This window comes from Accipiter gentilis, chromosome 7, assembly GCF_929443795.1.
Source record: "Accipiter gentilis chromosome 7, bAccGen1.1, whole genome shotgun sequence".
In the NCBI taxonomy this organism is placed as follows: domain Eukaryota; kingdom Metazoa; phylum Chordata; class Aves; order Accipitriformes; family Accipitridae; genus Astur; species Astur gentilis.
This window is the reverse complement of record NC_064886.1, coordinates 8,256,677-8,281,846: the sequence shown is the minus strand read 5'-3', so window position 1 is coordinate 8,281,846 and position 25,170 is coordinate 8,256,677. Positions and strand designations below refer to the sequence as shown.

The window sequence follows — 25,170 nt, the reverse complement described above, 5'->3', positions numbered from 1 at the left end:
CCTTAACACGAAGCCTTGTTTGCGTTCTGGGCAGAAACTGGCTGCTGCAGAAGCAGCAAGTGGGTTTGTGCCCCGACCCGGGAGGTGCTCCAGGAGCAGGGGTGTTCCAGGCTGGAGAGACCACTGCTCCTTCATGCCAGTCCCCCTTCCCTAACCTTCGGCTTCTTTTGTTACAAAGGTTTTTTGCAAACAGAGAACAAAGAAAAAAAACGATTTTTTTGGTACAGTCTCTAAGCTTGGAGCTCTGCTGTGGTTTGACCAGTACTTTGTGCTAGCCCCAGGGCACATGTGTGACATTGTTGCATCAAGTGGCTCCTGCTCCCAGGAAATCACATCACCAAGCGTAAACCAGTGGTCATGCTATGACCCAGGGCTGAACGTGTGTGTGTGTCTGCCACTACGTACACACTGGGCTCAGGCAATCTGTGGCATGTGGGGCTGGATTAAAAGCTCTTCAATCCACCAGCAATTTGGTTTTTTGGGATGAGTGTACATGCCATATCTGAGGAGATGGGATTGCCTATTGATTTAGAGCCTCAGGCACCCCTTCTCCTATCAGCCACTGCAGCTGAACAGCTCCGGGATGATCTCCCAAAAAGCCCGTTTCCTCACTGAATGCTGCTTCACAGGCTAGGACCACCACAAGACACATTCCCCTGGGATGGAGAGAGCTGCAGCAGGGCTGGCTCTGCTTGAAACAAATAGATGTGGTTATACGAGACTTGAAAATCTTCTTGTCGTGCCCCAACCCTCCTCTGCCGAGTGCTGCAACCATATTTTGGGTGTCTGCGCTCTGATGGAGACTGCTTTGGCAGGAAGGCCCCAGCTGATCTAATTGGCTTTCCCCTTCTCCTGCCTCCCCAGGTATGAAAGGCTTGGAGTGCTCGCCCTCCACCCCCACCATGAACTCCTACTTCTACAAGTTCATGATCAACCTGCTCAAGCGCTTCAGCAGCGAACGGAAACTACTGGAGACCAGAGGAGCCTTCATCATCAGGTCAGAGCACCCAACCAGCCTCGCCAAAGGCCCCGAGCACCCCCCATGCAGGGTGCGACAGGGATGACGGGGTCAAGCAGCCCAAGTACCGAGCTCCCTCAGAGTCAAAACCATTTCTACAAGCCTCCCTTGCTCGCCGGCAGACGGTTTCAGAGCAAACGGGACTTGCCTTTCACATGTTGAGGCACCATATTTCTCGCTCCCATCCCCGGAGGCAAAGTAGCTCATTATTAAATAGCGTTGTCAGAGCCTGTTTCGTTAAGAAACAACTAGACCAGCCGGAGCATGAAGACAGGCTTGTGCTCGGGTTGCCAAGTCAAGTGAATCCCTCCACCCAGCTGAGTGAGATGCTCGCCCAGCAAAAGCCTCATCCCCCAAAGCCGTGTGCTTCAATGCGCAGAGTTGGTAGGATTTGCTTTGGCTTTTTAAGGAGCTGCAGCAGAGGCTGGAAAGCCAAGCGTCGTGGCAGTTGGCAGGACGTCATCTTTAATGCAATGGGATCTGGGGCAAGGGACGCCAATTCCTCAGCTCACTGGGAAATAATGGGCTTAATAGTCGAGGCAAGGTGGAGAAATCGGTAAGGGGATTGGTAGGAGGAGGGGGCAGGACCCTGGGTTTTCCTCCCTTCCTTTCAGGGAGGTGGCATCAAAATGAACATGGGGAGAGCAAGAAACCCAAGCCATGCTTCCATGGGAGAAGAGGGCTCCCTCTCCGAAGGCGGAGGAGTGCATGAGGTACTGACGGGGGGGGTCTCGTCACTGTGATTGGAAAGCAAAGGACGCAGAGCTCTCAAAATCTGCTAAGCTGAGCTGGGTGTTGAGTTGTACCTGCCTGGGCAGCAGTTTGTGCCGAAGTCTTTGGGCAGCCCGAGAGCGTGCCAAAAAGTTGCCGCTAAATTCATCCTGTAAGCGATGAATGTCAAGGTGAAGCATGGCAGGTTGCAAAAAATGATGAAACGTGGGCAGGGCAGGGTTGCAGCCACTGTTTGGGCTGCAGGGCAAGGATTTCAGAGGTTTGCCCCCACTTGCATTAAATTTTAATGTAACACATTATATTTCCCCCCAAAAAAAACAAATCTAGTTGAGCATGTGGGGTTTTTGCTTCCAATAGGAATCTGGAAATGTTGGGTTTAGTCATATGGGGATCTAAGAACAGGACAGAGACAATATCCCACTAGTAGTGTCCCCTCTTTTCTCCCTGATCAGCACAGCCCCTGATTTGAGCAGCCCTTGGCAGGGGAAGCGGCCCTATTCCTTGTTAAAGGAGTAGGGCAATTAGAGCAATAGTGAGCCTGGGCAGGGTCCCGTTTAAAAGCTCTTATATGTTGTGGCCACCTCATATTTTTCCCTCCGGCTCTGGCAGGATGAGCCTTGGCTGGCGGGCCCAGCTTTCCCAGCAGCCAGCCAGCAGTGTGGTGGGACCGGCTTGCAGCAGCTCCGCAAGCCGGGGCTTTTTACAGTGATTCATGTCCCAAAAAATCTGGTAAAGTGAAAAAAAAATTACTTTGTCCTTTGTCAAGTCACGTTGTAGCTCACACAGGGTAGATACAGGTCTGAAGCCAAAGTGGTGGTTCTGGGAGGGATGAGCCATGCTCTCAGGTACTAATGATCAACTCTGAAACCTACTGATGGAGGTGAAGTGCTGCTGTTAACTACACCTCTGTTGCCTCCTGAAAAAGCAAGATGGGAATAGAGAAGGAAAACTTTTACAGCACTTTTCCAAAAAGATTGATCTCTTGCCGGAGAGACCCAATGAACGTGGGAGCCTCGTGGTGCTATTTTTAGCCGCTTTTCAAATTGAAGCCGTATGCGCGTTCCCACGTTACATCCCTCCCCTCTCCCCAAGCCAGCTCAGCTGTTTTGCACAGCAGGGTTAGAAGCCAGCCTCATGTTTGACTTAGGAGATGCTGGTGATGTTTCATCCTGAGCTGGAAAGCATGAGGGGGATGCTTGAGAGACCAGGACAGTGTGTGCTAAAGTGTGGTCTTCCCCCACTGCTAGCACAAGCCCTTTGTTCCCTTTGTACCCATCATCTTCCCCTCCCCTTCGGGACCACCGCTGCCCATTTCTACTGCTGGCCAGCCTGGGAGCGGCGAAACAGGGAAGGAAAATAGACCTATTAAGATTAGGCAATGATTTCCAGCTGAAGGATGAGTGCTCAGGGGAAGGGGAAATGGGGGACAGGGCTTTCGTTGAAGCACAGCGCAACAATTTTCTGTGTCACGTTGCCAGTGGGCAAGTTTGAAGGTCCGTGAGGTCAGGCGGAGGGTCTATGGTAAAAGTTTATTTTCTAACCCAGCTCAGGCTTGTTCATGCCTGGTTGCTGGCTCCAAAAGGACTTTAGTCTCTCTCCTGATATGTCCTCAGAGTCCTGGAGGCAGAGGTTATGGTAAGTCGCGTGCCTGAGGACAGGAGTGTGTTCTGAGCAGGGATCTCTGCAGGAGCCCATGGAGGTGGGAAGGTCTCGTGTTCTGGAGGGACATGTGGTCCCCAAGCCATGCAGAGCTGCTCTGGTGCCAGCCTGCTGCTGGGAGATGTGTGGGAGAAGCACCCACAGCCCTCCCGGGCAGAGGTGGGGGCTGTGATGGGTGGTCTCGCCATCGGTGACCCTGGTCCCAGGCTGGGTATCTCGAGATGGTTTGCCAGAGAAGACAGACTGGAGCTAAATGGAAACAGAAACTGCCTTTAAAATAACAGGCAAACAGCTCCAAAAGCTTCTGTTGTTCATAAGGAAGAACCCAGATCATTTCTTCTCCCTTGCCTGGGACCACCGGGCTGGGGGATAACCCAGCACTGGCCCATGGTCCATCTGCCAGTGCTGCTTCTGCATCTAAGAGGTGCCCTTGGAGGTGCCCTTCTTGGTCTGCCACCTTCCGTGGTGGGACCCACCATGGCATCACCAGATCAAACCATGGTGTGATGCCTCATCCGTGCCACCACCCAAGGGGACCTCACAGAGGGAGACCCTACAACCATGGCACAGCTCACATGGCGGGCTGAGGCCCGGCAGGAGGAGAAGGGAAGGGCAACATCCAGGAAAATGCTCTTCAGGGCTCCTGAAAGCTGCTTAGATGCCTCATGAACGCCTGGGAGAGGGACCCTCTTTGTGAAGGGATGTGCCGAGGGGGCTCCAGTGGTATGAATCACGCGGAGTCCTCCAGAGAAAACCAGGATGGTAGCCTACCCATTGCCATCTCCTGGGGAGAAAAGCCATCTCACATTTTCCATCCCTCTCCCCTTGAAGAATTGGAGAGGTGGCAAACCTGTTCCCATGGTCTTTTCCAAGGACTTTTTTTGGCTTGGCATCAGTTTTCTGCATCACAGCAGACGGGGGTTTCCTTTGGGGGTTGATCTCTCTCACTGCCACTTGTGACTTTTTTTAGGCTGGAAACCAGTAAACTTATTCCAGCTTTGAAACTCAGAATTCAAAGCACTGCCGCCTTCTCTCGAGCCAGGCATGATTGCACTCAAAGGTGGCTCCTAAAGGGCTGTCAGAGGCAGGAGCATCACCTGTCACTCAGTGTTACCTCTCACCTTGATGAGCAGACCCGAGACCTTCCAGCCTTCTTGCTAATTGGGAGCTATCTGCCCTAGCTGGCACGTGGCCGTCCTGGACTCAGCGGAGCCCTTAAGCAAGAAGCAAATATTCACATTCAGCTGCTGGCCTCCCGACGATGGCTTGGAGCAGCAGAAAAATGCGGAGGAGCTTCCAAAGCATCACATGGCTCCTTGGAGCGGCACGGCCGTCCTCCGGGCAGGAACCCTGTGGAGGAAAAGCTGCTCAGCCGGTCAGGAGGCAGGCAGCAGAGCGACACTGAGGTTTTCAGCCCACACTGAGATTTATGGGCTGGATTTAACACTTGCTTGTTGGTACCAGCGCTATGGGATGGGGGGATTAAGTGAGAGGCTAAGCCCGACCCCGTGGATGTTAGTGTTGCCGCTCAGAGCACGGCTTGAGGATAGGGCTGGCTGCCTTAGCAGCTTGGTGCCCTTGGAAGGAGCCATCTTCTCCCTGCCTCGTCCTTCCTCAGGGCCGATTGTGCAACCCCCACGCTGTCCCGGGGTCTGTCTGAGCTCTGGGAGCTGGTTTAGCTTGCTAAGCTGAGCCTAGCACCAAAGCAGCTGCCTTTTTGCTGCTCTCTGAGGTGGAGCAGCTCAGGCATTCGTGGCTGATGTACCTTGCCAGGACAGCAAATGAACCCTCGGGGGTACAGGATGTTATCGAGTGACTGGAGACATCCCCATGCGTATTGTGTGTGGATGCTTTGAAGTGAAAGGCTTAACTTTTAAGCCCAGAGAGGCCATTTTCTCGCTGAGCAGTGACACTCTGAGAGGATGCCTGAGTCAGCGCTTTGCTCCCCAGGCAGGGGCCCACACGCAGGGGTTGTCTCAGCTTGTTTTATAGAGCCATTAAATAAATCTCCCCAGTGCCTAGCACCTTCTCACGGGGCATTTTCTGAGGTTAAGTTGCATGGAAGGGGCCCTGGGGCAACTTTTCAGCCACCTCCGGCACAATGCACCCGGCAGGGCTCGGCCATTTGACTGGGGATGGTCCTTGGCTTTTGGGGGGGATGCTTGAACCCCGTGTGGGTTGGCTAGGATGGTGGGTTGGTTCTCCATCCACTCTGGAAGACATAGGCTGGAGCAGATAAGGTTATTTGTCCAATTTATGGCATTAGCTGGGGAGCTGGAAGATCCCAGGTCTCGTGATGGGGCCATGGGTTTATGGCTCCTGCAGACCAGAAAAGTTCACCTGGCTGGAAATCCTGCCTTTCCCTTGAGGTCTCTAAGTCCTGCTGGGACGATGTCAGCAGAGAGCTGGATAGCAAAGAGGGCAGAGCTGGGGACAAACGCTGGCACGTTACGTTGGGTGCAGGAAGGGCTTTACGGTGGTGGCCTTGGCGTGGGGCTGGGGTGGCCGGTCCCCTCTTTTTGGGCAGGGAGGGGACTTTTCTGCCTCTGAGAGAGGCTGGGGCTGACCATGCGATGTCCCTTTCTCCCCCAAAAGTAGGGCAAAAGAAGCAAAGTGGGTTTGAACCTGCTAACTGGGATGGGGAATTGGAGAAGTGGGGGAGCAGAGGGCCGGCATGTCCTGTGGAGCACAGACATCTGATGCTCTTGGCAGGCAGGCAGTGAGGAGCATGTTAAATCACTTTTTGCTCGGCCTGCCTAGCATTCCCAGGGCCATGCTCTCCATCTGGAGGGGGTGGGAAGGGAAGGGCGGCCCGCCAGCATCCCAGTGAGGAGGGCTCAGGAGAGGGAGTGGAATGGGGGTTTAGCCGCAGGCTCGGGTAGCGAGGGATATGCTGGGGATGCTGTACAGAGCTGGTGGGTGTCTGCTTTGGTGGTAAGGGGATGCTGAAGCCCCAGGATGCCACCATCCTGCAGTGATTCACTGTCCCCCTGCCCTATCTTGGCCCTCCCACCCCATCCTTAACCTCATCCTTTCCTCCTGCCTCGCTGTCCCACCTCCCAGCCCATCACCCACCCCTCGCCAAGGAAGGCTCAAGAGCTGGGGCTAACCAAAATTTTCCTCTTCTCCCAGGCCTGGGTGCTCTTGAGCTCCCGTGGACACGTACAGTGTGTTGGCCAAACATCTCAATACCTCCCGACAAGCTGGAGACTCCCTGGGCTGGGATGCAGGATCCCCTCCTGCTCCTTCTTCCTTCAGGTGTGCCGATGCCACCATGCCCCCTCCAGCTCCCATTGCCAAAACCATGCCATGAAAATCCCTCTGCCCCACCAGCAAGTGAATCAGGGCGGGGGGCGGGGGGGGAGAAACGCATGTCGCCTCTTTCTCTCTCCTGCCCTCCAGGCCGCCGCATTGCAGAACAAAACCTGCATTTGTTTTTGCGGGAACCGTTCGGCTTGTACTCGGCAAAGTGGGGGGAAAAAAAAAGAAAAAGAAGGAAAAAAGAAATGCAGCCCCTTTGATAAACTGTGATATGAACTCGGGTAAAATCCAAACAGCTGTGAGTGCTACAAGGGAAGCTTCTGTGTCGGGAGGCAGCGAGCCTGCGAAAATACACTGCTCTGCCTGCCAGGATGCTCGCTGGCCGCCTGCCCTTCTGCTTTAATGAACTGTGCACTCTCCATCCCCCTCCTCGTGCCTTGCAGAAAGGAGGAACCAGAGAAAGCTTTTTTTTTTCCTGCCCTTTTGCAAAGCAGAAAGTGGGGCTTCCTCGCACCCAAGCCCCCAGCCAGGCATGGGGTGATGGAGCATCCCCAGGTCTGCGGGCTTCTCCTCACTTATCTCCAGCTCGTTCCTCTGTGCCTACCTTTAATCCCTGGCTACTCCCCAAAATCTCTTCTCCCCGGCTCTGCCTCCACCCAGCCATGGGAAAGCCCAGGGTCAGAGTTCTGGAGTGGTGTTTTAGTGGTGTGGGGACATCTAGGCTCCACTTTTACATGTCTCCCACTGCCCCAGCCGGGCACGGGCTCCTCTTGGGCTTTGATGTGAATTGGGGTGGAAGCCGGCAACCCCGCTGTACCTTCAAAAACCCTCAGCTCTCAAACTGCCTATTTTACATCATGCAACAGGCTCTGCAAGGCCAAAGGAGGACATGCTTAATGAGGTTTTAATTCACCGAGGCTATAGGGCATCATGCTGGGCTCTCCAATACCCTCTGCAGCCCCATGGAGCAGGAGCTGAAGGGGGGGGTGGGTGGGAATAATTTCCCCCAGGCTAGAGGTTGGATCTAGGATTGCAATGCACTGGGAGCCATCAGCAGTGTGACCTTCACGATGGAGGAGCCTGGTTGCTCTGCCTAAAGATTATCCCTGCTGGGATAGCAGGAGCCGAGCCAGCTCCTGCCAGCCCCCTCCTGGGGCTGGACCCTCCAGAGAAGGACAGGAGATGCCTCCAGTGAGCCATGGGAGCTGGAGAGGGGACCAGCCCCTGGGGATGAGTTTGCTGTCCTACCCGCTGAAGCTGCTCCAGGACCGGCTGTATTCGGAGCTGCTTGGAAAGATTTGATGGTTTTTTCTGTAGAAAAATGGGAACCACATGTGAGCAGCAGCGCTGGAGTGGGCTGGGACTAATGCAGGTCAGCGAGAGGGTGGAGGGGAGGAAGGGGAAGTGTGCGTAGGGGAGGAAAATCCTCCCAAAATGGCCAAGTTCCTTCAAAGGGCAGGTCCCCAGGGAGGACTATTTGCTCTCTCCCAGCACTTTCCTTGGGATCCCAGCAGGAGTGCTCTGGAAAAGCAAGCTGGGGAAGGGGGAAGCCAGGAAAAGGTGGGCTGGGCGGCGGGAAGAGGAGCCCGCAGCTAACGCTTGCTAACCATCGCGTTCCCCGGCGCGGGGCTTCAGCACAAGCAGCTTCCAAGGTGTCTCCCAAATTTTCCCTGCCTGGCCGATGGGGTGAGGACCCTCATAGTGGGGAGGCAGCAGTGGCTGCAGGCAAGGGGGGTGGGTTTTGCAGGTAGCTGCTAAATTAACCCGTCTGATCCCATCCATCAGGGCTTGGGGGTTCTGGTGGTGTTTCCTTCTCTTGCTCTGCAATGGGACATCTTGGTTTATTCATCTCCGTGGAGGGAAAAGCCAGGACAGGGAGTCTGGGAGAGGCTGAATAATGGCATTTTCCCCTCATCTCTCTAACAGGGGATCTTGCTCAGGATTATCCCCCCAAGGCACAGGGCACACTCGGTTAAAAACATCAAGGCAGGGCTGAGTGTTTTGCCTCCTGCTGCTCTCATCAAGGGATTTTTTTCCATTCCTGGCTGCTTTCAAGCATCTCGCAGCCCATCACTCTCCGCCAGCGACGGGCACGCAGCCCTCCCTCATCACGCGCCGCCCACCAATTGCAGGCGCAAGCAGCAGGCGGGCAAGGATGCTCCAGCACTTCCCACAATCTCACTTTGCTGCAGGTTTCCATCGAGCTGCGGATGCTCGAGGCTGGATTTTGCCCCGGGAAGAGCTCACTCCAGCTGCAGGCTCTGTAGCTCTTGCCAACGGGTCCAGCTGAGCACTCTGCTCCCAGGATGAGATACCCTGGGATAAGATGTCCTGGAATGGGACATCTTAATATCCCCACTGAAAGCGTGGAGCTGTGCAAAAGCCACCCTGGTTGGAGCTCCTTTCCTTTGGTGCTCCTTCCCTTCGGTGCATGAGCTGCTCTCGGTGCTCAGCTGCACCTGGAGCAGGACCTCTTGTAGCATTGGGTGCTCTTAGGGTGCTGGTACAGCAGGGAGCTTCCAGCCGCTCTCCTCTTGCACATCTATGGGCCTTAGAGGGTTAGGGGCAGTGAGGCTCCTCAGGTTGCATCCCCCCTTGGGATCCCTCCAGGGATCCCGGCTCCAAAGGCAGGTCGGGCGTCAGGATCCACCCCAAGATGCTGAAAGGCAGTGAGAAGCAGCAGGCATGGAGGCAAGCTCATCAGTAAAGCCAAAATAACATCTGGGACATCTAAACCACAGCATAAATGCGGGTGTTTTTTTAGCTGACACTCTTGAGTCCAGAGTGTGGCTGGGCTTGCTGAGTTACTTGCAGACACCTCCTTCCCTGAGCTCTAGGATGTGCTCGAGTGTCCCCACTCCTCCTGCTCCTTCTGTCCCTTCTCCCCAAAGCCACACAAGGTTTAGCACTGCCTCGAATATGTCTGTACATGGATTGGAGCCTATCAAGGAAAATACAGCCAGTTTGCTCAAGCAAAAGTGAGGCAAAAGTCAGCAGTGGGTCCAAGTTGTGATGTTGGCAGAAGAGATGAGGCAGCTTCATCTCCCACCCTGGGGCATGCTTGCCCCCGAGCTGAGCTGATGAGTCCCCACCTGCTGCCACCCCCTTCCAGTCCTTTTTCTTTCCTTGTGGAAAGCTTCACCCTCAAACATGCAGCATATTCCTGACATACTCCACCCCCAGCCAGTCCCTCCACTTTTAGAGGTCTGGGGATGCCCAGCCAGACCATCTCCCTCCAAATTTGCCTTCCCTACAGGGGCGATGCAAAGGCTCATCCATCTCTAGGACAGCAGCCTGCTGCTTAGCCACACTTTTAGGAGCAAAAGCACTTTTATTTCTTCATCTTAAAGCAAAGCGATGGGGAGGGAAGGGAAAGGGGTGAGCGCAGGGCCCACAGCTCCCATCTCTCTGCAAGCTCTGCATGCCCCAAACTGGATCAGCTTCTCCCAGCTCCTGTTGTCACAGCTTTGTGCCCGCTCCTTTAACCTATTTTATTTGCAGTGAAGAGAAATTATAGGGGGAGAAATAAGGCGCTTGTCAGTTTTCTTGAAAATTAGGCCACAGCTGTCAGCCTGAAAGGGAAGCGTACGTCTCAAAGGAAGGATCTGCTGCTGCTTTACGCATCTCCCCCCCCCCCCCCCCTTCCCAGCCAGTCCCTACCCTTCCCTTGAAAAGAGAGGATGCTTGTTTGAAAACCTCGCTGCCTGGTGTAAGTCCCGCTCTGGGGTCAGGTTCTGGAGGGCTTGGTTGAACGTGAGTCATTCCCCTCAGCTGGGGAGGTAGGCTGGAGCCAGGGTTTCAGCCCTGCCAGGCACATGCTGTAACGCTGCTGCCCGTGCCTCCTGCCTGGGGCTTGAAGCCCCAGGAGCCCAGGGTGAGACTTGCATTAGCTGTCCATTTTGCCTTTGGGTCATCAGCAGGTTTAAAATTTGGAGAAGAAATGCCTCGGGGCATTATTTTTTTGCTTTCCTGCAAGGTTCAGAGGGGGAGAGCTGCCTGTTTTCCCAGTAAGCCTCCTGTAGATGCTCAGATGTTCCTGCAGCATCTTGTAGGCTTTGCAGGTCATCAGTGACTGCACGCTTGCGGGCAGGATAGCTTTATCCATCGGTCACTGTAAGCTTTCCTCAAGGAAACTTCTGAGACACACTAACTTGGGCAGCTGGAATCTGGTGCTGGATGTGGGCTTCACCTTGGAGTTATCACATTCATCTGTGTTATGTGTAAGAGTTGGGCAATGCCCTGGGCTGAGTGGACCATTAAGTTTCCAAATTTAGTTACCTTTTAGCTTCTGGCCCAGCCCAGAGGATATTAGTGGTTGATCATCTTCTGTGCTGAAGACGATCAGAGGAAGACACTGAAGAAGAAGTTTGAAGGAACTTCTTCTGAAGAAATTCTTCCTTCTCCTTGGTACAGTCCTGTTTCCCCCTCGTGTTTGGAATGGAGCTGTGGGTATTTCACTGATCATGTAAGTGCCCAGAGGTGTTGGATATCTGCTTTATAAACTGAAGGTGACTTCTTTGCAGGGTGCTGTTCTCCAGGCAGCCAATGTCCAAGGTGGGAACAAGGCTAGGTTCATCATGAGTCAAGGTGGACGTGTCCAGGTGACTCACAGCTTTGGTAGGCAGGTTGGCAGTGGGGAAGCCATCCTGCCAGCTGTGACATGGACCTCCCATTGGTCCAGTGTCCGAGGAGAGCATCACGAGGAGCAGAAGCTGAGGGCTGAGGCTCTGCAGGACCAAGATGCTGTTTCGCCAGCTGAAGCTGGTCTGAAATACTAATGTACATTTGTGCTGCAAGAAAGGAGGCACTGTGCTCCTCTCGGGGATCGCCCTGGGTTGCTCTGGGCATTCCTGGGGATCCCTGGGGAGCACCTTACGGCTGAGACGGCCCCAGCTCAGCGCTGAGCTGGCACCACGGCTCCTTCAGCAGTTGTCATGCTGACAGCTTCTGCCGAGCAGACGCTTCGTGGGAGGGTTTTCTTGTTTGCAGTGAAACACTCTGCACCTTTCCCTTTTCAAGTGAAGGCATCACATCTCCAGCTTCCCGAGATCCATACATCTCCTCCCCAGATCTGCACATCTCTGGTCCCTGGCTTTCACTGAGTCTCCCGGGAGAACTTGGTAACGACCACGAGAAACTGGGGCTGGTGAGGTTGAAAAGAAAGTTCAGGCTTTGTTGCACATTAAACTAGGTCTCCCCCAAATGCCCTCGCCCATCCTGCTGATGGGCTCCCTTTGATCCGATGCTCCTGTTCCTGGCTGACCTGATGTCTTAAAGAGCAGGACCTGAGCATCAGGACATCAAGAAGAGTCCAAAAGCCACGTGAAGAAGGAGGCATTAGTCCTGGTTTTGCTCACGTTGTCTTCCTGGCTCAAGCAGGCTCTTTCCTTACCTGGGGCGAGTCATGACAGCTCCTGGCTCCAGAGCTGACCTTCCCAAGGACTTGTCCATGCTCTCCAGGGCTTTCTTTGGCCGGGTTGTACTTTACAGCTTCCCACGCCCAGCAAATGATGATGCTCTGCCATGTATCTTGCTCCATCTCAGTGCCTGCGAGCCCATCCCCAGGAGACAGACCCCACTGGGTCCTCTCTGTCTCTTGACAAGGTCCTGAGCTCGTTCAGGAAACATGCGAGCAAAGGCATGCTTTGAGATGGGAACGGATGGCTGGGAGAGAGGAGATGGAGCAGGCAGAGGGTTCCTCTCCTCCCCAGCCCTGCCTCCTGCAGAAGGAGCCCCACTGCTCCTAACCTTCCCAAACCCTTCACAATCCCTTACATTAAACGCTATGAATTTTGAAAGCGGGAGCTGCCGGGGTTGCCATGGTTTCCCTTGCCCGGAGGAGCAGCTCCGGAGCCTGGATTCAGCAATGGGCAGGAGAAAAATGGAGGACTGGGATTTTCTTCACCGCTGTGGTGGGGAAAGACAGGGGAAAGGCATCCTTCTGCCTTCCCCGCTTTCTTCTCCCTCTCCCCTTCCTGTCCTAATTTTATCTGTGCTTCCTCTGCACATTCTTAACAGATCCTTGCTGCTGGGCTGGGCTGGGGATGCTGCTTTTCCTAGCAGGAGGATTTCGGGGGGGACAGGGCTGGGCTGGGCATCGCAGGGGCTGCAGGTCTCCCCGGGCAGTCGGATCGAGCCAGGGCATCTCATGGGGAACCTGGCACAGGGAGGAAGGGTGGCAGAAAGCCTTGGGGAGGAGAGAGGAAGGGAGTGGAGGAAGAGGAGGTGGGGAGGAAGGACGGAGGGGCTCTGCCCTCCTCACAGCCGCACGAGAGGCGGTGGTCTGGCCCTGCAAGCTGAAAAGCAGGGCAGAGCCCCTCAGACCATCGCTCCCCCCAAGCTCGGCCGGCTCCTTTCCCAACTCGGGCTCTGTCCCAGTTGCTGGAAGTGGAACGAGACACAGTCCTCTCCCTGCTGGGGCCCCGTGTATGCCCAGAGCTAATAAAGCAAATCACTGGTGCTTAATGAAGAAGCACCTGTTTAATTGAACACAGCAGGACGGTGCTCAGCATGGCCGGGTGACGGGAGGGGGGCCGGCAGCTCTCCCTGCCATGGCTCCCTGCGGGTCCCAGCGGAGAGGACGGTGTCTCCATCTGCAGCGGGGCTGGATTTCATCTGTGTTGTTTTTCTTTTTTAATTTTATGGAAAAGCAAACTCTCACCCCCTTCAAGCAAGCATCAGGCTGCCCCAACCCTCCCCCGCTCCATTCCTGCGTGGTGGCTCGGGGCAGGGGACGGGGCTGAAGCGGTTAAAGGGGTGAGCGGGTGGGATGGGAGCTGCGACAGCTCCCTGAAACGATGATGTTTAGATTAGCTGGGTTTCCAGGCATCGAGCTGTCAAAGCAAAAGGGCTGGGAAGGATGCCGGGGCTTGCCCTTAATTGGAGATGTGGCTCTGAAGCTGCCCCATCGCTCTGACGTCCCCCGGGCTCCGGCACACGGGCCCCGCAGCAGCTCCCTGCCCTGGGGCTTTCGGCTTGCCCCCATACATGGCTACCCCATCCCGCCCCACCGATCGTTAGCATGATGGGAATTCGTCACGATTGACATCGCTGCGCTGGCGACTCGGTGACTGCTGAATCGGGGGGGGCTGTGGTCCTTAATGGGGTGCAGCCAGGGCGTAGCTCGGGGACACGAGGGGACCCTGGGGTGGCACAGCAGTGCAAAGCTCATGGTGACCTCCATAGCTCTTCCCTTGGCCAGCATTGTCTCGCCGAGGGGTCCTTTAGGCTAGGGGAAGGCCAGGGTCCTGTCCTCATAGCAGGGGCTGGAGGTGACCCACTGGGTCCCTTGGGAGCCCCGCCGCGGCTCAGCCCCATCTGAGGCAATGGGCAGGGAGGGGGTGTCCCCCATCGCCACGCTGCAGGCAGGCGCTGCCTCCCATCTGCCTGCAGCCACGTTCCTTGGCTCCATTGGAAAGGCTTGAATAACCCTTTTAATTTAAGGAGTTAAATTTTAATGGCCTAAATACCGCACTTCATTATCACGGCGGTGTGCCTGCACCGACGGCTGCCTAATGGTGCGGTGATGCTCTGCGGCTGCTGCCTCTCCTGGGATGCTTCTTCCCCTCCTCCGCCACGCCAGGAGCATCCTGGGGACTTGCTGGGTCCCTGTGGGCAAGGGAATGGGCAAGGGGATGCATGTGTCACCCGTGGAGATACAGGGAGAGTCCCGGGGAGAGGCATCTCCCTGGGATGATGCTTTAGGGGGGATTAGCTGGTTCCTTCCATCGTCGCATCAAAGCGTGGGCAGGTGGATGGATGGGTGAGCCACAGCCAGCCCCGTTAGTAACTAGGGTTTGAAGTCTTACAGCTGGGGTGTATATATTTGTAGGCTATAGATATTTAAGGGGTGTGTATATATATATACATATTTATAGGATGTATATATCTAGGGGAGATGCATATTTATGGGGTGTGTATGTCTGGGGTACATATAAGGGGTATGGCTCCCGCTCACTGTCCCCTCTGCCCCGTCCCCTGCCACAGCCGTCCCTCCAGCATCTCGGCTGCTGCCTGCTTAGTTTGAAGCCACCTGTGCCCTGTACAGCCCCTTCCTCCGCCTCCTCCCAGCCAGCCTCGCGTTCCCCTCGTGCCATTGAAGCCTCCCAGGGGATCGGCTCTGGGGGACCCCCTCCCATCCCACCGGCAGCCGCCCAGCGCTGTCGGTTGGGCTCAGCTGCTGGCTGCTGTCACCGAGGCCAGCAGCTGCGTGGTCAGCCAGTTGTCCCCTCCTTTGGGGACCACTTTTGGGATGTGCTGACCAAGGGGCTTTGGGGGGAGGGTAGTTTGGGGGTCTCTGGTTGCATCAGGGGAGGCTGCTGAGCACTGGCAAACTCATTCTGGTGGTTCCCAGAGAGCCTGGGGGCAGCTGGAGGGGATGGTGCTCAGGTGGGTCAGGATCCACGGGGGGTGACACAGCTTCGAAGAGGGGGCCACGGACTCTGCGCAGCTGCTCCTTTAACACCCCAATGGTTTCCAGTTTTCCAGCGCCACTGAAAGGAGGGGGAACAAACCCAACCCTTCCCCACTAATCTAAACCAGGCCTGAAATTAGAAAGCGGCTCGCGTTCAGCCCCCTGCTCGCTGGGAGTGCGGCATTAGCCAGCCAAATGTCAGAGCTCCTATTTATGGAAAGCAAGAGCCCTCCTTTTCCATTGAGGAGCAGCAGCAGAGGGGGGGACCCCACCAGCATCCTTGCCATGGGTGGACGAGGGCAGCTTCGGAGGTCACTGAATTGCCCTCAATGCTTGCCGGTGCTGGTTTTGATTTGGCTGAGCTTGTTTGAGCTCTTTTCTTAGCCTTTCTGCCTGGAAGGTATAAAACACCGGCTCCCCGCCAGCCACGAGCAGAAGAGCTAGTCTCTTGCTGTACCAGCATACCAGGCACTTTGCAACTGGGGGTAAAACTATCCCAGTGTTTGTCCCTGGAGGACCTATCCTCTCTTTGGGCACAGTAAATCATCCCGCTTCATAGTCCTGAGTGCCCAGCACGGCTGCTGGAAGAAGCTTGGCAAGGATGGGGCATCCAGTTATCCCCTCTTACTGGAGAAGCGTAGGATGGAGCCGGCTCACTCCTGGGCTGAGCTTTGACCTGCCCAGGCTGGGCTTCCTTTGCCACAGCTGGTGATGACTGGATCCTGCCTGCAATGCTGAGCTATTGATTTGCTTTTGGCTCCATCAGGCTGGACTAAAAACCTCTGCCTTCCCCTTCCCTCCCTCGATGCTTCGCTTTCCCATCGCTTTCCCTCCTCCAGCCAGCCTGCGTCCAAGCGGGGAAGCGTTTTCATCCCCATGAATGCAGCCAGTTACGTAAGAATAATTGGGATAAATGAGCTTATTTATCACGGCCCATTCCATTTTAACTGGGTCCAGGGCGATTGCTGGGTTGGGTTACGTAAAAGCCCGCACAGAGCATCTCATTGTCTGGCGGCGGCCACGCGGGATGCGGGAACTGCTGATGGAGAGGAGCTGGGGCTGGGAGAAGAGGGGATGGGTTGCTTGGCAGGATGAGGAGGTAGGAGGAAGGTGAGGGGTTTCTTCCTCCACATGTTCAGGAGGCAAAATCCGTTTCTTCATTCCCCGTCTGCCTCCTGTGTCCCTAAACCACCAGGCTTTAGGGTATGGTCTTTGGTATCTTCCTATAGCCATATAGTCTTCCCTCAGTCCTTTTCGGCAGGGACAGGGGCTGGAAACTCACCTTCTTCCTCTTCCTCACCCCAGGAAGTGAAAACATGACTGGGGTGGAGGGGGAGTTTAGGTGTGCCTCCCACCTCCCAGCCAAACCGAGCAGCTAGCAAATGCCTCCCACCCAACTGCCAAAGCAGGTCCTCCTTGTTTTGCCTCCTAAACCCTTCTGAGATGCCTCCAGGGGGGGATTCAGTTGCCAGCTGAGATTATCTGGTGGGCAATGGTGCTTGGTAGGAGTTGGGGAAACCAGAGGAGCTCTGGGGGATGGCAGCGTCTCCCCCAGTGCTGAGGTTCCCCATCAGCCCGTGGTGGAGATATGGGGACCCGGGGAGCATCCCAGTTTCAGGAGAAGCTGGGTGGGCTACCCCAGGTCTCCCTGATACAAGCACCGTAGAGCTGAGCTGGTGCTGGGCAGCGTTTCAGGTGTCCTCAGACAAACCGCCCAAGAAGGCAGAAGCCCGGAGAAAAACAGGAAATCCCCAAATCCAAACAAACACAGAAGAAAAAAAAAAAAAAAAAAAATCTGGTTTTTGGTCTTTGGTCTAAAATGTTGAAAACCTTGAGAATGCCCCAAGGTTTGTTAAGCAGAACATTCCTGCTGTGACCCGACGGGCCTAGCTAGGCATATCAGAATGGGCCGTGGCGCTGGCTATGGCATGTTTTGGGGAGAGTGCTGTTGGTGGGTTGTCCAGTGGGGCAGAGGCATCTTCCAGCTTCACCGGCCAGAGCTCCAGAGCTCTTTGGCACCAGATTTCCTGGGAGCTGGAGTGTGGAGGAGTTCAAAGAGCAACGGGGCAGGTTACTGGAGGAAAGGAGGGTTGTAGAGGAAAGGCAGCCTCTGTCTCCAGGACTGCTGACTTGCACAGTGCTGGGAGGGAGCGGTTTGTCCTGGTGGCCTACCAGTTCACTGGTGCTGGGGGATACTGGTCTAACCGAGTCATCACGTGCTATCTGTAACCACACTGCTGCATGCTCCCTGCAGTTGTCAGGGTGGAAAGCAAGGCTGAAACCTCTCGAGGAAAGTCACTGGAAGGCTTGAGGTGGCAACAAGCCACGGTGGTGAGTGCTGGTGAGGTCCCAGAGCAGCATGACTAGGGATGTGTCTTAGCTCAGCTAGTTTTTTTGGCCTTGCCCTGGTGTGAATAGCTGCACCCTCCAAATGCAGGGCCTGGTATTGCCCCACAGCATCTCCCTTCTGGTGCCACCGTACTCGCCCAACCTCTGGTGCACCCGTATCTGTCACCCTGGTCCTCTCTGTAGGAAGGGGGTGATGTGCAGGCTCAGGTCAGGGTCTCGGCTGCGCTCATTAACCATCCTTCTGCTCCGGTTTCTCTCCTCTGTGATACGCAGGCAGCTTTGTCTACTTCTGAATGCAGAAAACATCTTCCACTCCATGGCAGACATACTGCTTCGGGAAGAGGACCTCAAGTTCGCCTCTACCATGGTGCACACCCTGAACACCATCCTGCTGACATCCTCCGAGCTTTTCCAGCTGAGGAACCAACTCAAGGACCTGAAGACCCCGGTATGGGCAGCAGGAGCAGGCTCAGCTGCTGGGGGACATAATGGAGGTGGGGAGGACCTGACAGCCACCTGGGGACATGTCTTGCTGCTCGGTCCCCACCTGGCAGGTCCCAGGGCTGGAGCTGGGGTGCCCAGGGTGGCCCCTTTGTTCCTCCACTCTTGAGGAGTTGAGGGGGGCTTGGAGGACATGCCCAACTCTTTCTTTTCTGCCCCGGGATGGGAATTGACTCCCCGAGCCTTCGAGCAGCTGCCATCTCCCACCCTCCGCCCCGACACGGGACAGGGGACAGGGGACAGGGGACAGCGAGAGCAGAGCCCCCCAGTCCCTCAGCTGTCCCTGCCTGGAACGCGCCCCTGGGGTTTGCCAAGCAGCTGCCACCAGTACCAGCGACATCCGAGCAAGGCGGGGAGAGGGAGGAACACTTCTCCTCCTCCTCATGCTGAAGGCCAGCGATGCAGTGGTATCCCCTTGGGTGGGACAGGGGCTGTCCTCCAGCCCCTCGTCCTGCAGTGCATGCAGCACCCCTGAGGGCCACTCCATCATGCTGCCACCTCAAAACCCACCTGGTCTCCATCTCCCAAGGCTGGTGGGCTCATGCCAGTGCCAGGTGGACTTGGTGGGTCCAGAAACATCCCTTTGTGTCTCGGTGGCACTTGCCAGCCTGACGGGTTGCTGTCGGGGACCCGGGGCTCTCTGTGCCATGGCCTTGGTCCCGCAGGTGACCCGACCCCAATGGCTCACTCTTTCCCCAGGAAAGCCGTAACCTCTTCTGCTGCCTGTACCGGTCCTGGTGTCATAACCCAGTGACAACCGTGTCCCTCTGCTTCCTTACCCAGAACTACAAGCATGCATACGACCTCATCCAGAAATTGTATCCTTTGAGGGTTTTCTGCGAGGCCGATGCCCGGGCTGGTCCCTGGTCCCTCTGTGAGCACAAAGGTCACCCTGCGGGCCAGCCCAGCCTCCTGCCCGCAGCCCATCATTACCGGGGCGGCGTCCCCACAATGGGAGGGCAGGGTGGCCAGCGCTGGGCGCGCGCCAGCTCCCTTCCCCTTGCGTCGTCCTTATTTTTTGTGGTGTAGAAAGAGGAAAGCGTGTGCTGGCTGAGCCCTGACCTTCTCCTGCCCGGGAGGGGAGGCTCCTCAGCATCCTCTTCCTCCCAGGAAGATGAAGGCTTTGGCCTCCTGGCCCGATGAGGAGCAGGCAGCACCCGGCACAGTGTGGTTCCCGGTGAGCTCACCATCTGCCTGCAGCAGAATGATTACTTTCATGTGCCGACAAACCCCGAGCCTCCCTGAGTAGCTTTCCAATACGAGAAAGCTTAATAACACGCTCCGGTTCCCTTCCTGGTGCATGCCGGCATTTCTCCTGGGGGATGGGAGTGCTCAGCATCGCTTCCATGCCATCCCCGTGGACCAGGGGCGTAAAAGCAAGCACCCTGCCTTGCACCATCTTCCTGCCTGCTCTCTAGTTAGGCAAGCTGCTGGCTTATTGGGCAGCCTGCCTTTTCCCCCATCCCTGCCTGCTTGTCCTGTTTGCTGTCATCATCCCTTGGCCGCCCTGCAGACTTTCAGCCCTGCCTGCTCACTTCCCGCAGGAGCTGGGGATGCAGGCATAGTTTGGCAGAGCCACGGTCTACTCCAGGCATCACCCGGGCGAGCCGTCTGCTGCTGCCGGGCCACCCTTTTCCAAAGTAACATCCTTAACAGCCACATCCAGCGGGGATCTGGAGGTCACCGTGGATTTCCTCACCGAGGTGGACAAGCTGGTGCAGCTCATCGAGTGCCCCATATTCACATGTAAGGAGAAAACCCTGCATGGGGAAGGGGCGACACGCGGTGCTTCCCCACCCCAGGCTCGTTCCCCTCCCCACTCCTTCATCGCAAGCGGCAGCCGCCGCACGAATAAATAGAGCAGAAGTTATGAGACTTCTTGCCGGGAGGTTTGCCCAGCACTGGAGCTGCCCGCTGGGAACGGGTGCGCTGGCAGCACCAGGGAGGGGGGCAGCTTGCCCCCCAGATATAGGTTAAGGGAGCGAGCAAAGTTGGCACGAAACAAAGGGATGGGGGAGTGATGGGGGGGCAGGGTGCAGGTAGGGTGTCAGATGAGGGGAGCCATGTATGCCGCCCTTGGATGCACGGGGTGGCATCGTGGGTGCTGCTGGGACCCTTAGCAAGAAAAAAGGTGTCTTTTTCTGGAAATGGAGAATTAAGCCATAAAAAACCAGAGTGGCTACTCGATCCAGATCTGGCCTCCCAGCCCCAGCAGTGTGGGTCCCCCCCAGTTGGGTAACGCAGCCAGGGCCTGGCCAGGGACTCGGGATCGTGGCAGTGGGAGCCAGGCTGGTGGTGGTGGGGCAGAACGTGGCAGGGTGACCTGTGGCTGCGGGGGATTTCTCGTGATGGCATTTGGTTGCCCCTGGGCTCCTTCTCCCTGGAAGTGGAGCTGGGCATTGAGGGTGTTGGGAAATGTCCTGGAAAGGACTTTGAGGGGAGGACCTATATAGGCCCAGGGCTGGAGAATATCTGGGGGGAAGAGGGTTAGAGCAGCTGGGCAATGGAGATGTGGGCTGCCCTCAGTCACACTGCCTTCCATGGAACCCTGTGCTTCATCCCGAGGATGACTTTCCCCCCATGTGAGGCACCCACGTGTCTGTTGTTGTTTTCCACAGCCCAAAATTATTCCTTGAGGGTTCCCCACTGGGCTCGCCTTAATCTCTGAGTCTCGGGGTAGGGGACAGACATGTCCCCCATCGAGCAGCATCCCTGGGCACGGCTCCCTTCACTGGGAGACAGCAGAGGTGCTAGTGGCAAGCAGGAGGTGAGATGCTGGGGCAGGAACCTCTTGCCCCCCATCCCCTGGGCTGCCCCAGGTGGGACGTCAGTTGTCTGTAGGGCTCCAGAAGACCCTTCCAGCCACGAGCACCATGAGGGATGGAGCAGGAGGGTGGTTTCTCCTCTGCTGAGCAATGCCGAGGCCCAACACCATCAGGGCTGAGCAGAGAGGATCCCTTCTGCACCAGAGGGTCCCCAGGATGGTGTCACCCAGCCTTCCTGACATGTGATACCTCAGGGTGGGTATTTCCGCTAATTCTGCAAATGCTGAGGAGCAATCTCATGTTGCACATGTGTCCTCACGCAGACAGCATGGACGTACTCAGGGATGAGCGGTAGCAGGGATGGGAGACTGGGGAGCCACTGCCCCCTTCTCTAGCTGGCGACTGGGGGCTGTGGCAAGGAGAGGGGCTTCTGGCCTGTGAGGAACACAAAGATGGATGAGTTAATGGAAGGGGAGAGGCTGCCGGTGCCATGCGGGTGCTGGTGCCAGCCTCCCCAGGACCATCAGAGGGGTTGGGAGGAACCTGCTGGAGGTGAAATGCATTTTACTCGCCTCCCCATCCTCTTGCTCTCCTCTTCCAGATCTTCGCCTGCAGCTGCTGGATGTGAAGAACAACCCCTACCTGATCAAGGCTCTCTATGGCCTGCTGATGCTGCTGCCCCAGAGCAGTGCCTTCCAGCTCCTCTCCCACCGCCTCCAGTGCGTGCCCAACCCTGAGCTCATGCAGACTGCGTAAGTGCTGTGGGAACGGACCCTGACATCATCCTCCCCGGGCCATGGCCGAGCATCCCCGTGATCCCAGACTCAGCCCCGTGCTCTGCCTTTCACCCCCCAGCTCCTTCGGCTGCTCCTTGCCCCGTGGCCGAGAGCATTGGCTTGGAGGGGGGGGGGGGGTTGTGTCTATATTTGGTAACCCTGGGAGGGCTGTGCCTCATCCACAGGCATTTGGCATCCGGGATGGAAAATTTCACTTGTGGGGTCGCTATGGAAACGAGCAGAGCTGGAAAGGAGGTTTATGGAGAAAGACTCCGGCAGCCGGGGGGTGCTCCCAAAGCATCTCCCCTGCAGCCCTGACAGCCTTCACGGCACCCAAAAGGACCCTGACACCCGCGCACGCCTGGGGCTAGCTGCTGCATCCCCACCCCTGGCCTTCGGGGAGCCATGAGCAGTGATGTCCAAGGGCAGCGTCTCCCTGGGGACCAGACGAAATCCTCCTGCTCCCAGCCCAGGGGTACCGCTCATTAAAACACTGGTGGTGGGATTTGCTCTTCAGCCCTCAGCTAATGAGCTGGGGCGGGCGTTGATGATAAAGCTGGGTCTGCCTCTGCAAAGCCCTGGGAACAAAAAGAAGAGCTCCCAAGATGGGCAGGTTTCTGAATTAAGCCCCCACTGCCACCACTCCTTGGCTTTTAACTGCTCCCCTGGGCTGGCTTTTATCCCTTCTGGCCTCCGGCGCTGAGCTCGTACCCACAACCCGGCACTGATTTTAATTGGGGGGGCGGAGGCGGGGCTGCACGTGCTTCTCCCCTCCTTTTTTCCCCCCTTCTAACCCCGGCAGCGGGTTTTTTTCAAGCAACCGGAGCTGTCAGACGGCCTGAGCATCTGATTAACTCTGACCTACATTCCTTCAAACACCGAAGCCGGCTTTCATAACAGGCCAGCCCCAGCTGCCCCCTCCCTGGGGGGATGCTAGGGCCTCGAGAGCCGCCTGCTATCCTTCTGTGGGCTCCCCCCTGTCACCCGATGGACATCCCATGGCTGGTGTATCCCCTCCGCCTTACATGGGGACAGCTCTGGGGGACAAAAACTAAAAGCCCCGTTTGTGGGCTCCCGAGGGCTCCAGCTGTGGGTGCTCATCTGCTGGAGCTGTCCCCACCGCCACCAGCCCTCCTCTGTGCCGTAGCACATGGATATTTTTTGCTTCCTCGTAAAACCAGGCAGGGAAACCGAGGCACGTGGTGCTGGCATCCTTTCTGGCCAGTCTTGCTGCTTTTGGCTGGAATGGGTTGGGACGGGGGGGACAATCCATGCTGCAGGGATTAAACCGCCCCTCCGGGGGCCAGGGTGCTGAGGAAAATGTCCCTTGTCCCCTCTCTCTTGTCCCAGGACTTCTTGGGCTCCATCTCATGCCTCTGGGGGAGGGAAATGGCTCTTTGGGGGTGTTTCATGGGACACCAGCATCACTAGGATGTGCTGGGCTCAGCTTCTTCAGGACGAGCACTTGGTGCTGCCTGTGATGGATGCCCTGGGTACAGCCATCTCCTGCCCCTTCCTGCCCTCACTCTCTGCTCCCTCCCTGCAGGGACAGCACCAAACCGAGCGCCAGCTTCAAGAGGGCATCAGCCTCCAACATCGACTACACGGAACTGCTGCAACACTTTGAGAAGGTCCAAAACAAGCACCTGGAAGCACGACACCAGCGAGCCGGGCGGGCAGAGCAGCTGGACCGGCGGGTGGTCCTCTGAGCATCCCCGTGGCAGCCACGGGTGCGCACGGTTGCTGGGGCAGGGACCAGGGGACGGGGACACCGGTTGCTGGCCGCCGGCAGATCTGGTGGGTTTAATGGCAGAGGGAGATGGGCGAGCGCTCGGCGGAGGGCTGGTTTTTCTCCCCGCTGCGCTTGTGGATGGTGGGGGACCCCCAGGCTGTGCCAGCTTCTCCCATGGGCGATGTGGGGACGTGGGGAAGGGTTGCAGGAGGAGAGGACCAGGGGAAAGCACCTTGTCTTCTCTTGCAATAGGGAGAGGAAACTCCCCTTTGCTTTGCTAATGCCTTCCCCGTGACTGTCAGCTGAGCGCCCAGCCTCCTGCCAGCAAGACCGGAGGGGAAGGGAAGACGGGAGCAACCCCTGGCCTCCCGCCCTGGAAAACAAGCACGCGGGGCCGCCGGCCGCCTCCCGCCACCCCGACTTCCACCCTCTGGCTCCAAGGCTATGCTGGAGGTTGCCTGCAGCATCTCACCCAGGGACTCACACTCTTGTGTGTGGCACTCGGCCCCCTCCCCGCATCCACACACCCTCCCCGAGCCCCCAGCTCTGGGCACGGATGGCAGCACAGCCTTAACTCCCAGCCAGCACAGCGGGGCACGGGGGGCAGCGGAGACCCCCACCGCATCCAGCCCGGACTCGATTCTTTGTTCCTAACTTAAGCTCCCCACGATAAAATAAACGAGCGATGCAGAGCAGCCCATTCCTCGTAGCTGGGCTCCCCATCATGGATCCAGTCCCAAGGGGGGCCAAAAAAAGGGCAAGAGCAGGGGTTGGCATGGAGCATCTTGCTCGACCCTGAGACCTGGGCTGTCCCAGCCCTGCCACGTTGGCTCGCCAGTGAGCAGGGCTTCTCCTGCTGCTCCTCTTCCCAGCAGAAAAAAAAACCACTGCCGAAATTCTTCCAGGCCATGGTCACGAAACCACAGTGTGGTGACAGGGATTTTCCTGGCCCTGAGCAGCCATCGGCACTGCTTTCGCCCGGTCTCACAGCACCGAGGCACCATCACCGCCAGCATGTGCCAGGCTGCTGCAGTTCGGGGGGGGGGGTCACCGTTGCATCCCTGACGTGTTTCAGACCCTCACCTGATGCCGGGGAAAGGGGAGTTGGAGGAATTTGTGGAGTTTTTATGGCTCTTGGCCTGTTTACAGCGGAGCCGGGCTCTGGCTGTGGGTTCCCTGAACAGCCCCGCACCGACGCAGCTTTGGCCGGGATAAAGACATTCCTGTCATTCCCAGGAAAGGGCTTTCCAAACCCAGTCACGGTGGGTTAATTTTAACAGCCAACCCTTCAGGATGGGCGAACCGTGGCTTCCCAAGCCTGCGACCGCTCAGGGTGCCAGAGGCGTCCCTGCTGCCTGTCCCCAACCACTGCCGGGTTATTGCCGGCATGTGCTGGGGCTGCTGCTGGCCCCGGAGCTCTGCCCATGGCTCCTGCCGGGCTCCCCACCGCTGAGTGGCCTCTTTCCACACCGAGGGACATGGTTTATAGGGAGAAATTCCAGCCGGTTGCTGGAGCGCCGAGCCGTAATCATTTCCTTATGGGTGGCTCTTGACCAGCGCCGGCCAGAGCAGAGCAGTGCCGCTGGGGCATCGCCAGCGGGGGATCGGGGCTGCTTTTCTGGCAGGAGGGGGAATAGGCGGCTCGGGCTGAGCCCTGAGCCCCAACTGAGCATCCTTTCACCGTGAGGTGCAGCGAGGTCTGTCGGGGCTCAGCCCGGCACCCTCAGATCCCAGGAGGCTGGGGATGGGGCCTCGGGATAGCTACGGAGAAGGGCTTGTCTGCTGGCAGGCCGCACATTTCCCACGGCTCTCTGGTAATCGAGTGCCTTAAGATGTTGCAGAGCTGCTCTATAATCGCCCCGGAGGGCGTTAAACTTCGGCCTGCGTCAAGGTGCTTGCCCGCAGCACACGTAGGCATGCGCCTTCCCCAGGTAAGGAAGGCGGTGGGGGTCAAACAGCCCTTG

The 25,170-nt window shown here is 57.0% G+C and overlaps 1 protein-coding gene across 1 annotated transcript in view; it reads left to right on the top strand.

Moving 5' to 3' along the window:
* Window positions 1–23,898, top strand: part of VAC14 (VAC14 component of PIKFYVE complex) — a 65,688-nt gene extending 41,790 nt beyond the window's left edge. The window contains exons 14-19 of the mRNA XM_049804440.1: window positions 865–997; window positions 17,706–17,880; window positions 18,633–18,751; window positions 19,600–19,679; window positions 21,300–21,450; window positions 23,021–23,898. Of these exons, the coding sequence (XP_049660397.1) occupies window positions 865–997; window positions 17,706–17,880; window positions 18,633–18,751; window positions 19,600–19,679; window positions 21,300–21,450; window positions 23,021–23,183 (821 nt within the window). The 3' untranslated portion in view covers window positions 23,184–23,898. The remainder of the gene's footprint in view (window positions 1–864; window positions 998–17,705; window positions 17,881–18,632; window positions 18,752–19,599; window positions 19,680–21,299; window positions 21,451–23,020) is intronic.
* The last annotated feature ends 1,272 nt before the right edge of the window (window positions 23,899–25,170 follow it).